This window comes from Leptopilina heterotoma, unplaced genomic scaffold (assembly GCF_015476425.1).
Source record: "Leptopilina heterotoma isolate Lh14 unplaced genomic scaffold, ASM1547642v1 Lhet_177, whole genome shotgun sequence".
Taxonomy (NCBI): Eukaryota; Metazoa; Arthropoda; class Insecta; order Hymenoptera; family Figitidae; genus Leptopilina; species Leptopilina heterotoma.
In genome coordinates this window covers 2,212,092-2,230,194 of record NW_025110893.1, presented here as the reverse complement: position 1 = coordinate 2,230,194, position 18,103 = coordinate 2,212,092, and the positions used below count along the sequence as shown (strand labels likewise).

Sequence of the window (18,103 nt, the reverse complement as noted above, 5' to 3'; positions counted from 1 at the left end):
TTTTTTCACTAAATTTAAATATTCTTGATGACTTGGTAACTTATTTTTCTAAGTAAATAGCGAAAAATTAAGAGTTAGGAACTCGCCTCAAATTGAAGAGCAAAAAAAAAATTGTTTACCTACAAAATTGTCTATTGAGGAAATATATCTATATTACATAAATATTTTGCAAAACTTGTGCTCGTTTTTAAAAAGCAAAAGTATAAATTTACATATTCTTTTTTTTTTCATACTCCCAAGTGTATCGGGAATGATGGATAGAGTGTAAATTGATGGAAAAAAAAGAAAAAAAAAGAAAAAAAATACACGGTTCTTAAATGCAACTCCTCGGTATAATTATGAGACCTATTCCGCCTTATATCGATTCAGTAATTGACGAAATGCGTCGATTATCAACAGTGAGGCATATAATATTACACAGCAGTCTTGTATCGTCACGGACAATTTAGTTTCACTTTTAATTTCCACCCTGGAGTAATTCGCTTTCTGCGCCATTGAACTTGACGGATGTTGATCAGTTTGTATTTTATGCATGTATTTACCAACCATTACCATTACACATTTATATACTTTTCTTATCCATTTCCTCGGTAATTTTCTTTCACTTCTCCTTGCTTTGCCTTGCTTTTATATACAGAGAATAGAGCTAGCCGCGTAGTTCATTTGAAACGTATATTTAATTGAAGGTAAAAAAAAGAAATCCCTCTCTGTCTCTCGACAACGATGAAAAATTAATCATCGACAAATAGCCACTCTTGGGTATAACGATTAGCACAGAAAAAAGAGGGAGTAAAAAGTTATAATGGTAATGGGTAAAACTCGTTGGGGTACAGGGTAGAGGGTAAAATTGTGAGGGTAAAATTGTTACCAGAATTTCCCTAGAAAAATGTCCGTGATTGTTGATATTATTTGATTAAAATGATGATAATTAAACACTGGTTGCATAAATTTAAATTTGAAATATGCACAATAAAAATAAGACACTACTGCACAGGTATAAATATTAACAATCTTGTCAATTTATATAATTTTAATCATTTTAACAATTCACATGACACTTGTAAAGAAACAGGCTTCGGAAAGCAAGATTTAATTCTCGAAATGAAACAGCAGAGTTGGGTAGGATAGCTATTGGACTAAAAAAATAATCACTCTGGAAATTTGAACTAGTTAAAAAGAATTAAATTAAGTATTAAAAAATTAGTTACTAATGATGAATTAATAATGTTTTTTTTACTAAAAATCTAGTGGAAAATAACTAATCATTAGTTAAATTTCATTTTCAGGTTATGTCGAATAACTATATAATTTTTAGTATAAATATACTAATTTTTTATTTATTTTTGAAGTAATAATTATTTTTTTTACCCATTATTAGTTATTTTTTCACTAATTGCTAATATAAAATTGAGCAATGAATTGATTAATAATAATGAGTCTATTTTTATCTAACATTTTCTTTTTGTTTATTTTATAAAAATTACAAAATTAATTAATTTTTTAATTTGTAATTTTTGAGGTTATGGCTGTATTTTGCATTGTTTCGTTTAAATTGTATCTGTAGGTTATTATTTTATTTAAATGTAATTTATACATATGTGAAATACTTGAATTTTTTTTACGTATTCTGATTAAATAATTATATTAATATATTTTTTTAGTAATATTTATAGCTAATGCATTTTATATTGACTTATAAACATTTTTACAATAAAATATTAGTTTTTCAGTCCCAGATAGATTTGGTAAACAACAATATTGTGTAAGCACCTTCAGTTACCGATTGTCAATTTTAGTTCTTGATACGGATGTATGGCGGCGTTTTTAATTGCGTTTTAGTGTGATAGACACGTGTCTACAAAAACTTTTACGCTTATGTTTGCAATGTTTATTTTTACAAAAACAAAATGTCACATTTATTTCTGAGTTTGACACTGCAGACGTTTAAATTATTTAAGAATTAATATCGATAATTGCAGGTAACTTAAGAACCATTAGAACTGTTTTCATGTTTAAAAAGGTAAATGTTCAGGTCACTTGAGGTATGTATAAAAACATTACCAATTTTTTGTGTGTTTATGATTATAGGTTACAGTAGGTTAAAAAGTTTGATAATTTATTTACGAACTACTTCTCATACAAATTATTAAGAATGTTATTTTTTATTTCCGATATTTTTTATTCATTATTCATTTTTATTGCACTGTAAAATATACCTTCATATATTATTACAATTCGGATTTATATACTCTTGTATACTGTTGTAGGTAAATTATTCGACCGCATTCATGGATGGCGTCGTCCTTACTTGGAAAATAGAGCTGCTTCACGTACTTAAAATATTTTTGCAAGAGTTACTATATAGAATACCAAAAATCAAATACTAATTGGACACACCAAAAAATAAAAATGAAACAATTATCTCTATTTGTATTCTTTGTTCTTCCTGAGAATCTAACCATTTTTGAAAAATTGTTTTCTCCTCTTAAATGTGGAATTTATATTTGGAAAATACATATGTGTAGATTCACGACAAAACTAGGCTTAACTGTAAAAAATCAATTTCAAGTTTCTTATGCTTATGGATATATTTTATAAAACATTTTTATATGCAAAAGACAAAAGTTGTAAATGTCAATTACTTTCGGCAAAAATATAACGTTTTAAAAACGGTATATTGTGTGCTTTCCAGGTTTCGAAGTCTAGTAGCAGGCCAAAAAAGTATGAAAAAGTAGAATTTTGGAAGATAAGTGTCCTCTAATTTGAAAATTAAGTGAATATATGTTGTTGTCGAAAAAATTGAAAAAAAGATACTAGAAATAGGAATTAACAAAATTAAAGGAGATCTTTTATAAGAATTTGATTTTTAATAACTGGCTCAGAATTTTGAGAAGTAAAATTAACACCTTCTTTCTCCTTATTATTTTTGAAAAAACTATCAATAACTGTTTATCATCCATCTAATTTTTTAAAATGAAACGAAAACATTTTTTAGTAATTTACTAATAACAACTGCTAAAATGTAAAAAATGAATTGTTTTTAGTCATATAATTTTTTAAAATTTAGAATCCACATAGCCATAATTTTGTACAATAATAAATTATGAGTAATTTAATTACAAAAAAATATTTTTAATTTTTTTCTAGATAGATCTTCAATATTTATAAATGTTTTTATAATTGAGCAACCGACTTAAAACATTGTATTATTGAAAATACAATTAATATTTTGAAATTTGATAAAAAACTTCTAAACATATAATAAATAGTCACGTTAAATAATATAAATTATAATAATAAATAAATAATTATAAACAAAAAGTTCCCTTAATTAAGGGGAGGGTACATCTATTCTTTCAACTATATGAAGAGATTATTTTAAATATTCAATAAAATTATTTTTATAGTAATTTTTGAGAGGAATTCAATGGTCATAAAAAAAATTCGTTAGAAAATATTTTGACCCTATTTGGATTTTTATTTTTCCTAAAAGTTGATAGATTTTGAAAATATATTTTTGTATCAATAAAAAAATTTCCGAATATATATTATACGAAAACTCATTTGTTTTTTTCTAACTAATTTCAGAACATAATATTTAAAAAAAAAATGTTTTATGGAATAAATTTTGTTTTTATCACTAAACTCGAATATTGGTAACTGAATTTGAAAATTTTTTGTAAATTTTTCTGACGTGACACATGTAAATTATTTAGAAACCAATTTTATAAGGAAGCACTTATAAATAATTTACGTATGTTACGTTAGAAGAATTTACAAAAAAGTTTCAATTTCAATTAATATTTGAGTTTAGTGATAAAAACGAAATTTATTCGATAAAAAATTTGTTTGAAAAAGTTTGTTCTGAAATTAGTTAGAAAAAAAAATAAATGAGTTTTCGTATAATAAAATTTAATAATAATCATATTTTTTTAAATTCTTAACCTGGAAACTATTTTTTTTAATGCTAAAACTTTTGTAAATATTAATTTTTTCATTAGGAAATTTTTTTATGAATACAAAAACATATTTTCTACAGAATTGCGTATGGATTTCAAAATCTATCAATTTTTAGAAAAAATATTCAAAAGGGGTCAAAATATTTTCTGACTACTTTTTTTATGACCATTGAATTCCTCTCAAAAAATTACTATAAAAATAATTCTATCGAATATTTAAAATATTTTCTTCATATAGTTGAAAATATAGGTGTTCCCTCCCCTTAAGAATATTTTTTGGAAAATACACAAATTAAATTTTTTTATTTTTGTTATGAATTTTATTGTCTGCTTCATATTTTAGAACTTCATTATTATTTTAATATTTAAAATATTTTGCATAATTTAATTTAAAGATTAGAATATTGAGATGTCATATAACTTAGAATTAATTACATATTCTTTCTACAAAATATGAAATCTTTAGTTTTATAGCTGCTGACTTTGATTTTTCGAGGGATTATAATTGAAGCGTTTTGTGCAGAAACAGCATAAGTCCATAATTCGAAATTGTTCATGAATCAATAAAAACTGTTTTTCTTGGAAATGTTAAGATTTTTTTTTATTCTGCTTTTTGCATTACATTCTACTAACCTATAAGTTAAAAACTCCAACGTGATTAATTAATTATCTACTTAATATAAAAAATTAAAAAATAAATTAACATTTGGACACATGCTGTTTCTGCACAAAATGAAATGAAAAACACAGGAAATTTATTGAATCGAGTAAAATATCAAAGTTTTATTAAATATTTAATAACATTTATTTAAAATATTGAATTTGGATAATTTTTAGTAACATTTTATAAATAACAAAATGGTTTTAAGAATAAATTTAACCAATTTTCAATATTTTCTAATTTTTAAAAATTTCAGTCACCACTATCACTTTTTGCTTCCTTTGAGTGTTTTTTATTTATAATATAAACTATTTAATATAAATTATTAAAATACGTCAAGAATATCACAAGTAAATAAAAAACTTATCATGGACTTGTTCTGTTTCTGTACGAAATGATATTTTAATTATTTTTTTAAGGGTTTATAGTTGAGTCACTTATGTAATATTTTACCAGAAAGGATTCATTATATGTACTGCTTTATTTGTTGCCCAAATCCTAACACCTCCTCTTTGAAATTCAAACTGATTTCCTTCTCCATGGCGAAATCTATAAATTTAAAATAAACAAAAATTAATTAAACGTAAACGAGCATGTGACACTTATTATCCCTCCGTCACACACCTTAGAAAAAATTACGACTTTACAACATTGTAAAATAAGCGACATTTCAACATAAACAAAGGAATCAACAAAAATTTAGTTTTAACACAAACTTACAAATATGTAGTAAATTATTCTAAATTATAAAATTAATAAAATTAATTTTTGGTCTCAAAAATAATAATTAATTACACGAATGCACAGCTTCGAAGGAATTCCTCTTGACATGTAAAAATAATGTAACATTAACAAATAAGCAAGAAAATCATTAAACAATTCATTTTAATTATATTTATAATATACTTTTGTCATTAAACAACAGTGGAACAAAAAATGTTATGAAAACTTGATTTTTTTATTTAACATAACCTCACTTTTTCGAGTTTTTTCTGGCTTTGGAACTTCATAATTAAATATTAATTATGTTTAAAGTGAATGTTTTTTTTAGAAATGTGTTGTGGAGTAAATTGTCGAAAGGTATAGAAACTGATTTTATTTTGCAACGAGGAAAACAAAAGTTATTTAAAAAAATACTGAAACCATAGAGCGGGAATCCCTTCCTAGGTGTGTGACGGAGGGTTAAGAAGAAATTAGAAATATTAAATTTTTTATTACTTACGTATCAGTGTAAATTTCCTAGGGCTTTTTTCAGTATTATATATTGAGAATTATTCCACCGATGTGCATGGAATACATCAACTGTCAATAAATCGTTAATCGACAAGCATATATAATCTTCGTTAATACGAATTTCATACGCCATTAAATTTACATTGTGTTCCATAGTGGTTACTGTACGGCAAACGAAAAGTGCACTATTATTTCTCCAGATAATAGCATGTAATGCTGCAAATTCAGGTATATTTTGGTCACTATAACGTACAGCTAAGAAGCACTTGGTCGAAACATATTTAATACCGTTTATTTTGACCCAATTAGCTATCTGCAGGCGTCTCACATCTGGAAACATTGCACTAAAGGGAAGTGCAAGTATAGAGACCCATTTTGTTGGACCTACACTGAGATCTCGATCCAATATTCCATTCATTACGTATGCTTGATTCAATTGGTGTTTATTAGCAAGAGTTAAAGGTAGATTTTTATAAGTCCTCATACATTGTGCGATTCTCTTAAAGTATTGATGTTTAGCTTCAGCTCTCATTGTTGAGTAGTTTTGTAGAGGTCCAAATTTAAGAATTGCTCTTATTCTATGAACCAAGAAATGCTGTTTTGGAATTAAATCTCTGTTGTAACATGTTTGAAAAGTTTCAAGATATTCAGATATACAAGATTCCAAGTAACCTAAAATAGAGATTGGTATTTTGTCAGCATGCGATATTAATATAATTTCCAACATTTTTAAATAATTTTCCAACGGTGACCACCCTTGAACAACTCTATCAGAAACAATTAACGGTAGCATTGTCACCAACTGTAACATTTGTGAAGCCGTCTGCTTAAATCCTTTAGAAGCATCTAACAATTGTGTCTCAGTAATTGGTGAAGGTTTAGCAGATTTCTCGGTATATCCATAGTCATAATTTGCTATTCTTTGGTTCAAGTCATGAAGCGTGATCAATTCTAACGTACAGCAAACTTCCTTCAGAAACAATCTTGTTGTAATGATGCAAATTCCTAATAAATCGTCGTGAGTTAAATCCGGTGGGGTGGATTGCGTAACATCAAAATTTTCAATTTCATTAAGCACGCTTCTTCTGTTAATGCCATATAGTGTTCGAAGAGCAGCTTTTTGTTGCTCTCCAACGGCAGCTTCAATTTCCTGAACTCGACGTTCATGCTCTTCTGCTGTTCGTAGAATCGTAGCATCTTCACTGCACATAGTTTTTATTTGAGTCATATTTGCCTTGCATATTCTACAAGGATGAAGTGCACTGAACGATTCTCGAAAACCGCAACACTGATGAACACCAAGATTATCTCCAATTAAGACTGATAATGTTCCGTAAATGACGTCACCGTTTGACAATCGAATACCATTTTGAATTTGCTTTAGGTCATTGATAATATGCTGAAGAATGGCGTTCATTCCATACACATTTATATGAGGGTTGGATACAACTCCAGCTAAATTAATAAATTTTAACTGTGACTTATTTTCAGAAGATATATCATCGTCCATCCAATAGAACATGCCTAATTTGTTAGTAGAAGATGATTTAGACCCCACGGCATCGCACATATCTACTTCGTCAAAATAAAGTTTTATAAACTTACAGTTTGGTTTTTGCAATTTATAGGAATGATTTTGGAAATAGCTTCCATCCATATAAGTTTCAATGGCTTGATTCTCATTCCTTCTTGGATTAAATAAAATATTCCCAAATGAGCCGTTTCCTAACCACGCAGTCAGCACCTTCGAAATAGGGACGTGAATAAATTCGTCTTTCTTTATTTTTAATGGCTGATTCCCATATATTGAAGATGAACCATACGGGACAAATTTCTCACCCAGCCTAATTCTATCAGGCAATACAACTTTAAATTTTTCCTCAAAATATTTATTTTGGTTATGAATGCTATTCAGTCCTTGACTGCAGTCAATGTTATTAATAATTTCGTCTATGTCTATGTACTCGTTCAAATTTATATTGTGTGTCTCTCCTAGAATATTTCTAATATTATTTAGATGACGAGAAAGATACCACTTTACAACTACTTCCATTTTCCTTAATATATTAGTCACGTCTTCATTAGTTGCTCTTGTACTACTTCTCAAATACAGAAGATATTCGCCTATAATTTCTTTCTCGGGGTTATCAGGAACATTATCATCTTCATCATAATCATCCTCAAAATCAGAATCTTCTTCCACATCATCGTCCGAAGTATCATCAATAGGATCTTCAATAATAAAGTCCTCGTCCATAGCTGGAAATGATAATGTAAATAATTAGAATACAAGCTAATAATAGTCAACAAAAATAATTAAGTAGAAAGGCTATTCAATTTGAAATTCTTAAAATGACATTTATATTAATTTATTCATTGTTTAATTTTAGGTAAAGTGAATAAATGTACTTTGCAATACATTCAGAATGAATTTCTTTACAGAAAAAAACATTGTATGGAATGTGGAATTACGACCCTAAGTTTCGAACGTTCAAATAAATGAAATTGATTTATTTCTTATTACATTTTTATTCAAATAATTTTGCTTTAATATAAAAACTTCACTTTTTTCCAAAAAATTCGGCATATAAAAACGAAAAAAAATTTCATGAAGAAAAATTTTATTAAATAATAATTGAATAACTTTTGAGCACAAACACGAAATTGAATGAGGCAAACACTAAAAAAATCTTCGCTACAAATTCTATAATATTTCGAAAAGAAACCTCTTGTAATGAGAATATCTTTATATTTTATTTTTTATATTTTTGTAATTCGTGCTTGTTCTCAAAAGTTATTCAATTATTATTTTATAACTTTTTTGTTTATAAAAATTTTTTATAAACATAATATAAAAAAAAATTTTCGTTTTTTATGCTAAATTTTTAGAAAAAAGAGTAAAGTGTTTTGGTTAACGGTGTTCGATGGTCTATTAAATTTCTCGATAATGTGCGACAAACAGTTATCACCCAACAAATACGGCACTGAACGATTTAAATGACGTGAAATTGGTAAACATTGATTTTGTAACAAATTTTTTTCTGTTCACCGGCACTTTTTACAAAATATGACAACGTACATTTGTCAAAAATGTTTTTAATTGTCTGAATTCAAAAGATTTTGTTAATCCATGCAGAAACGCGGTTGCAGCATTGGAATTACCATGGCAATGTAATGCGAATCATTTTGACAGCTGAGCCTTTACGCTCCCTGCATGCTTCTGCCCTCTACTGACAAAATGGCTGTAACATACGTCTTGTGGCCTGCCATTACATTACTTTTGTATTTCCAATCCTGCAACCGCGTTTCTGCATGGATTAACAAAATCTTTTGAATTCAGACAATTAAAAACATTTGTGACAAATGTACGTTGTCATATTTTGTAAAAAGTGCACGTGTGCAGAGAAAAACTCGTTCGAAAACGGTTGTTTACTAATCCCACGTCATTTCAAACAGACAGTACCGTTTTTCTTGGGCGATAACAGTACAGGGTGGCCACAAGTTTCAGTTTATCAATTTCCCTGACAATTTACTGACATTAAAATTACTTTCCCTGACAAAATTCTTTTTACAGGAAAATATGAATGTTTACGGAAAATGGGTAAAATTTATGAATTTGAATAATTTCTAAAAATTACAATTATAACCCTTCCTGAATTCAATTATTTTTTACAATTTTTAACTAAACTTCATCTCTGAATCAATTAATTTAAATAATTTCCCAAAAGTTCTTCTAGAATTCAATTATTTAAATACAAAAATTTAATTTTTTATAATAATTGTAATTATATAAATATAATAGTTTTCCAATTTTTAATAATTTACAAACAATTAAAATTGGGTAAAATCTTTTTAAAATAATTGAATTTTTGAAAAATATAAATAAAAATGATCAAATTTTTGAAGAATTTTAATTTTAAACAAGACCATGATTTCTCAAAAATTTTAATAACTCTAAAAAGTAAATTTTCATAAATTTTTATTCACATTGTTCGAAGATAGTTGAATCTTAAAAAATTATTATAAAACAATTCTAATAATTAGTTCTTAAAAATATTTTAATGTAATTTTTCGAAAATAATTGAATTTCTTAAAAAAAATTTTGTATAATTTAAAAAACTAATTAATTTTTCTTTAAATTTTAATTAAAAATTTTGAGCTTGATTGTATTCTCCAAAATGTTAAAAATAATTCTAAAATGTTATTATTTTTATACGTATTTGAATTTTTGGAAATATGTAATTAAAAATACTGAAAACATTGAATTTTTACAAATTAGAAGCTAATATTTCAATTATTTTCAAAATTTGCAATTAAAATTCTTCAAAAATTGATTTTTAAAAATTGTAAATAAATACTTGAAATGTTTGGAAAAAAAGTCGAAAAAGTCGCAATTTTTGAAAATAAGTCGAAAAAATTCTCAATTTTCTTAATTTCCCTGACAAAAATTTTTTTCCTGACATTTCCCTGACTTTACTGACAAAAAATTTTTTCCCTGACATTTACCTGACTTTACTGACAAAAATTTTGTTTCACTGACATTTCCCTGACTTTACTGACATGTGGCCACCCTGCAGTAAGTCGAACATAACCTACAAATTTTAGAGAACATCGAACGCTCTTAAGATGGAAAGGAGATATAACGATTTCAAAATTTTTCCAAAATTTTGACATCTAAAAAACTACTGAATATTTTGACGTCATATTTGTTGAAAATATTTCTTTTTGTGTTTAGATTAAAAGTTCTTAATTTCATTTCAATTGGTTTACTTACTCCGAAAAAACTGAAATCTCGCTTGAAATAGCACAACATATAATTTTTGTTCATTTAAAAGTTCAAAACTTATGAAATTAGATAAATACTTTTATAAAAAAAAATTAATGAATTTAGGCAATAAAAAAGATCCAGAATTTAAATAACTGCCCATTTAAAAATTTAAAAAAACATTAAAATGTTTGATTAAACTAAAAATTTTGTTTGTATCACTCATACAAATTTTTAACTATGCATATATATACAAATATGATGAATGTAAACGAAATTTTTTCAAATTATTATTTTTTGTAAAAATATTTCAAATCAATTACTTATATGCTAGAAATACGTTTATATTTTTATACATAAATAAAAACGTATTTAAATTAGTTTAAATAAATTTATTTACCTGTAATCCGTTATCCGTTATTATCGTTAAATAATCGATGATGATTAAATATCAACAGTAGAAAGTCTTTAAAAGGATTTCGAACATGACATGTAAACAAAGTGACAAACTTAGCTATCCGACTCCAAAATATTTTATTGTAATTTGCAGAGTCACCTAGTGTTATTCAAAAAATTAAACGGTTACACCTTTCCAGGCGCCTTAATGGAGCACTCACAGCTCTGCCTGCCTGCGCAGGCAGTAATTGGAGTAAGAGAGAAAGTCAATTAGAGTGAAAGAGACAGTAAATTCAAATTTGTATGCTGCCTACTAGCTGTTGTGAGTGCGCCTTAAGGGTGCACTCACATGGGGCATAAAGTCGGTAAACGACACAGCAAGGCATGGCCATTCAAATAAATATAAAGTGTTTTTATTTAACGCCCATGCCCAACCCTGCATATTATTGTTAATTTTTGTTAAATTACACAGATGGTCTAGTTGAAAGTACGACATTTTTCCACGCGTTTACATATTCAGCAAGTATTTCGAGAATAAAATGAACAATATTGATAAATATAATGTGAAAAGAGGTTTTTGTACGGAGTGTAATGAGTGTCCAGAGTTCGAGAGGAATCAGGATTCAACTAAAAACGTTTGTGGATATTGTGGGTGCTATCCTACAAAACACCGAAAATTGTCAGTAGATTCAATTCATGATGATTCTAATTCAGATGTTTCACAAAATACTTCTGGTGAAAATGAAAATTCATTGCAATTATCCGAGGATTCATCGGATGTGGTCGATAGAAGTGTGTTGCAAGAATCTGGAAGCGAAGAAATAGAAATAAACGAAACGGTAAATACAAAGTAATTTAATTTCATAAGAATAATCAACAGAAATTTTTTCAAGTATTTCATTGAAAATTTTGTAGACATAGGAAATTAAAAATGGAAAAATTTTAGCTTTGACAGAAATTATTTTATTTTATTTCATGTTCCAAAACTAATATATAAAAATTATAATTTTTAAAACGTGTTTTAATAAAAAATATTAACTATATTTTTTTATGGCTCATCTACATATTACGTCAAACTTGAATGTGGAGGAATTTGTGACACAAATCTTCATAAAAATTATATAAAGGTTAAAATGAATAAAAATCTTCAAGAAGGCGAATTGAACAAAGTTGAATTGTTAAAAAATCGATTTAAAATAACATTAACTGAAAAAAAGTTGAAATGAAAGGTAGAATGTCGAATTGTTAAAAAGTCAAATTGACAATGTATCGAATGGTAAAAAAATCGAAATTCTACAATGTTCTCTCTTTGGTTTCTTCACATATTTTCATTGTAACGTGTGTATTTGACAATGAAAATAAATTGAAAATAAATTCTACTTTTTAACTTTTCAACGTTTTTGCCTTTCAATTTTTCTTCCAATTTAACCTTTGACAATACAATTTTTTTATTTTTTGAATTTTTTGACCATTCGACGTTTGTTGCCATATTCAACTATTTGTCAATTCGAAATTATTTATTATTTTTTTATCACTTTTAAGGCCTAAGCAGAATAGAAACTTGTTAACGTATAGAAATGCACCTTCATATAGAAGCAATTTTGTTTATTGTAATAATATTTATTTAAATTGAATTATTTGGTAATTTTGATTTTATTATTTTAGACTGATCTAAGCACGTTAATACCGGAATTTCCCACAGAAATACAGGAACTGATCGATGAAGACAAGAAACTGTTAGCTTCTCAAATATCAGTAATAATTAGATTAGTTACTGAAAAATTGATGGAAAAAAATTTGGATATACCAGGAATAATTTTAGAAATGTCAATTTTGCTGACTGATAAATATCCCTTGCAACTTGCGAGCGAGTATGGCGAGAAAAACGTAAGTCCAATTTTTTATTTGATTAATATATTTTCAAAAGAAATTTGTAAGCGTATCAGTATCAGTATTTTAAATAAACTGTAGTACTGCACAGTTTATTTAAAATACTGATACTTGATTGTTAAGATATGCCTTCTCTCAGGGCAGATACTAATTTGATATATTTTCACCTTTTTATCTAAACAATAATTTACATGCATTATATAGAGTCAGACGCACAACCGTTTGAAATTCTGCTGCAAATACTATCGTTCAAGAAAAAAGGACGCTAAATGCTACTCGAAAAAAGGAAAAAAAAATGCATCAAATGCATTACCGAAATCGAGAATGACAGCAGACGAATTACGTGCGACACGAAGATCAAGGCTGTCAGCAGCGAGAAAAGTGGATACGAAGGAAATATTACTGAAGTGCCCTGAACTGCGGGATAAGAATGTGGTAAAAGCAAAATCATTTACTTATTATTTTGTTTTTCCTTCAAAACAATGTAAAACTTAAATAATTTTCATCACTTTGTGTATTTAATTTTAATTATGACGACTTATGTCGTATACAATTAATAATAAAAATATAACAAACTAATATTCTATTTTTAATTTTTAAAAATAACAGCTACTTTTGGAATTCAGCGAAATAGTAAATTTAGATGTCCCGAAAATGCAGTCCAATTGGGTGGAGCTACTACCAAATCTGTTAAAAATATTGAAAGTTCCTGCCAAAAATCTTTCGGTGGACGGGCAAACAATGTATGTCTTGTATTATTTGCCCAAATTATTTACAAAGGCAAAAGAGAAAGGCAAAATTCTACAATTGTTTCCTGTGAGTACTCATAAATTACATTAATTAGTATCTAAATAAGTTCTTGTTATCTTTTTAAGAACATAATGTGACCTCTAATTCATGCTGTCACTAAAACGTTAATTTTGTCCATAACTTTTCTCATAAAATATTAAATGAATTGAGCTTGAATTTTATGGAAATGTCTAAAATATTGTAAGAAAGGAAGTGGAGTGAGAAATTGTTGAGATATTGTTAAACAATTATGTTAAAACACTTAAAAATTGTTAGAAAATTTGAGGTTATAAGCATATTATTTTCTAATAATTTATAAATAGTATATAATAATTATTCAACAATGTATCAACTTTTCTGCACTTTAATGTCAATCTTCATCATATTTTAGACTTCTTTACAAAATTTTAGCAAAATGAAGTTACTACTTTGTTAAAAATGTTACGATCAAATTAGCATTACAAATGTAAGTGCGACACATACCTCATATCGCGATAGAAAATAAGCAGATGAATAATATTTTACTATAAAAATCGAGAGAGTTGACCAGTGTTTAAAGTTATTTTAAATCTAAATATTGATTTTTCAAAGAAACAAAAAGATAAATAACGATTACAAATTATGCATAATAATTTTTTATAATCCTAAAAATCTAAATAATTTGGGAAATGTTAACAGTTTTTTTTAAGAAAAGTGATTTTATTTAAAAATAATTCTTTCAGAAATTATTCATACAATATAACAAAACATATTTTTTTATTTAGACTGGAACGTCAATGGAAAAGATTGTTCCTGGTGTGACAGAGGCCCCAAAACTTCTTGCGGTTTCCGATAGGCCATTAGACGATCTACATACAATATGCTACAGTGACGGACAGCCAATTTTTGAAGCGAAAGGCCTCAGAGCCTTGCTGTTATTGCTCGCTGTATATTGGGTTTTCCAAATCAATTTTCCACCAGATGCTAAGCAGCAATTTTCTTTCATTGCAATTGCTGTCTTGAGAGACGTGGCAACAAAAGAAATTGATAAAAGCATTTTAACGAAAATAACATTGACAAATGCTTTAAAACAATGTAATTTACTGCCATCTGCATCATCTGAACAATAAATATATAGAGACAAGTAGTTAATGCTACATAGCTATTTACAAAATATTAAAAACTTCTTACAGTATTAAAATAGCTTTAATATATGTAATAAGAAAGAGAACATTTTTTCTTAATTACAATGTTTGAATTTGAATATTGTGAAGTGATATTTTAAATACTTTAAGTGTTATTTATTTAATTTTGTAATATATTCAGTGTTATCTAAAAAATTTAAATATTTTAATATTTTCTAAAAATAAATTAAAAATTTTAAATTAGGTAACTACATTAAACAATATTTAATGTAAGTAAAAACTCTAATACTAAGCATAAGTGAATATTTTTATGAACATAATTGCATAATAAACGGGCGAAATCTTCGATAACATAAATCGTGATAAAAAGCATAATACAGTTCAGGTCTCTATAAATTTATTTCCTTAATACTTGTTTTCAATGCATATACGTTTGCACTTCTTAAAATATTTTTTATATCTAATGTGCGACGAATATTAATAATTGTGTAAAATAAATATTTCAAAAAGAAAATATAAGTTCTAAAAATTTCATCCAAAAACATATTTACTTTCCTTTCCTCCAATAAAAGATATTACGAAATGAATCGAAAGGTAATCAGAGAAAACAAGTCGAATACATTTTTTTTAAATTCAAACGAATAATTGCATTTAATCTATTAACGACCACCAGAACGAAGAAATTTACAGTTCCTATTTTATATAAAAAATTCATTTTTAAAGTTTCAATCCACCATATTGGATCCGTCATTTTTAATTTTTAAAATCTGATTTTATATTCGTATTCAGCAACCCCGAAACTAAAGTAACAGTTACTTTAGTTTGACATATTGGAAATGAAACAAGCATTAATTTAGTATGTTTTTTCGATATCGCCAAATCTTTGTAAAGTACAGAGTTCAAGGTTTTATTTGTCATTATCACGTCAGATTTACCCGGTAGAAAATTTCAACAATTGACAGAAGCGTATTTTTTAGGAGTTTTACATCCACATATTTCTCAAAATCCTGACGTGATGGGAGATTTTTGTTATCAGATTCAGATTTATCGCAGCAAAAATTCAGGAAAATGACTTGCCTGTCTCAAACAACCGAAAAAAAATTTTCCAAAATTCAAAGTCGCGAATTGTGTATGCTAATTTTACGTTTCCCGGATGTCTTTAAGGTTACTGAATTAAAATTTGAAATAAGTTTTCAAAATCGATTAGAGTAGATGCACCAGTTTTGGCCACTTTAAGGAATTCCTCATTTTCAAGACACCTTTTATTATGTTAATTATAAAAAATGAGTGGCTGACAGTTGTTAATAGATTAATTATAATTCTTAGTTTCAGAATTTCTTGTCTTTAAAGGTTAAAAAAATAATAATATAATAAATTAATAAATATATAAAAATGTCAATTTTGTTAGTTTTGGCCACCCCATTTTCATGAATAATAAATATGATTATTATGAACATTGAATACATCTTTTAAGAACATTAATTGTAAAATGACTTTTTATCAAAAAATAAATAGTAAATAGAACCGAAAACTAGAAAAATTAATAAAAGTGTGTGGTTGGCCAAAACCGGTGCCTTGGTCAATACCTGTGCATCTACCCTATGCCACAAAATTTTAGAAAACTTTATCTAATTTAACTCTGTATTTTATTACTTTAGGATTTTAGGAAGAACAAAGAATACAAATAGAGATAATTGTTTCATTTTTATTTTTTGGTGTGTCCAATTAGTATTTGATTTTTGGTATTCTATATAGTAACTCTTGCAAAAATATTTTAAGTACGTGAAGCAGCTCTATTTTCCAAGTAAGGACGACGCCATCCATGAATGCGGTCGAATAATTTACCTACAACAGTATACAAGAGTATATAAATCCGAATTGTAATAATATATGAAGGTATATTTTACAGTGCAATAAAAATGAATAATGAATAAAAAATATCGGAAATAAAAAATAACATTCTTAATAATTTGTATGAGAAGTAGTTCGTAAATAAATTATCAAACTTTTTAACCTACTGTAACCTATAATCATAAACACACAAAAAATTGGTAATGTTTTTATACATACCTCAAGTGACCTGAACATTTACCTTTTTAAACATGAAAACAGTTCTAATGGTTCTTAAGTTACCTGCAATTATCGATATTAATTCTTAAATAATTTAAACGTCTGCAGTGTCAAACTCAGAAATAAATGTGACATTTTGTTTTTGTAAAAATAAACATTGCAAACATAAGCGTAAAAGTTTTTGTAGACACGTGTCTATCACACTAAAACGCAATTAAAAACGCCGCCATACATCCGTATCAAGAACTAAAATTGACAATCGGTAACTGAAGGTGCTTACACAATATTGTTGTTTACCAAATCTATCTGGGACTGAAAAACTAATATTTTATTGTAAAAATGTTTATAAGTCAATATAAAATGCATTAGCTATAAATATTACTAAAAAAATATATTAATATAATTATTTAATCAGAATACGTAAAAAAAATTCAAGTATTTCACATATGTATAAATTACATTTAAATAAAATAATAACCTACAGATACAATTTAAACGAAACAATGCAAAATACAGCCATAACCTCAAAAATTACAAATTAAAAAATTAATTAATTTTGTAATTTTTATAAAATAAACAAAAAGAAAATGTTAGATAAAAATAGACTCATTATTATTAATCAATTCATTGCTCAATTTTATATTAGCAATTAGTGAAAAAATAACTAATAATGGGTAAAAAAAATAATTATTACTTCAAAAATAAATAAAAAATTAGTATATTTATACTAAAAATTATATAGTTATTCGACATAACCTGAAAATGAAATTTAACTAATGATTAGTTATTTTCCACTAGATTTTTAGTAAAAAAAACATTATTAATTCATCATTAGTAACTAATTTTTTAATACTTAATTTAATTCTTTTTAACTAGTTCAAATTTCCAGAGTGATTATTTTTTTAGTCCAATAGCTATCCTACCCAACTCTGCTGTTTCATTTCGAGAATTAAATCTTGCTTTCCGAAGCCTGTTTCTTTACAAGTGTCATGTGAATTGTTAAAATGATTAAAATTATATAAATTGACAAGATTGTTAATATTTATACCTGTGCAGTAGTGTCTTATTTTTATTGTGCATATTTCAAATTTAAATTTATGCAACCAGTGTTTAATTATCATCATTTTAATCAAATAATATCAACAATCACGGACATTTTTCTAGGGAAATTCTGGTAACAATTTTACCCTCACAATTTTACCCTCTACCCTGTACC

At 26.5% G+C, this 18,103-nt stretch overlaps 2 protein-coding genes and 2 long non-coding RNA genes across 4 annotated transcripts in view; 2 read left to right on the top strand and 2 right to left on the bottom strand.

Moving 5' to 3' along the window:
• The window catches only part of LOC122499817, a 124,779-nt gene that overhangs the window by 19,515 nt on the left and 87,161 nt on the right, over positions 1 to 18,103 (bottom strand). The gene's annotated exons all lie outside the window — the stretch shown is intronic.
• On the top strand, positions 1,577 to 2,421 carry LOC122499822. Its single transcript, XR_006301384.1, has 2 exons — positions 1,577 to 1,979; positions 2,268 to 2,421. It is a non-coding gene; the product is annotated as an uncharacterized LOC122499822 (long non-coding RNA).
• Positions 11,432 to 13,037, top strand: LOC122499821. The gene is made up of 2 exons (XM_043608344.1): positions 11,432 to 11,853; positions 12,680 to 13,037. The coding sequence occupies exons 1-2, from the start codon at positions 11,554 to 11,556 to the stop codon at positions 12,983 to 12,985; spliced, it is 606 nt and encodes a 201-aa protein (XP_043464279.1). The 5' UTR covers positions 11,432 to 11,553; the 3' UTR covers positions 12,986 to 13,037.
• On the bottom strand, positions 16,509 to 17,353 carry LOC122499823. The gene is made up of 2 exons (XR_006301385.1): positions 16,951 to 17,353; positions 16,509 to 16,662 (listed from the first exon to the last, which is right to left on the bottom strand). It is a non-coding gene; the product is annotated as an uncharacterized LOC122499823 (long non-coding RNA).

Coding starts and splice junctions, on each gene's coding strand:
- LOC122499821 (XM_043608344.1), top strand. CDS start 11,554: ATGAACAATATTGATAAATATAATGTGAAAAGAGGTTTTTGTACGGAG. Junction 11,854..12,679: donor AAATAGAAATAAACGAAACG/GTAAATACAAAG, acceptor TTATTATTTTAG/ACTGATCTAAGCACGTTAAT.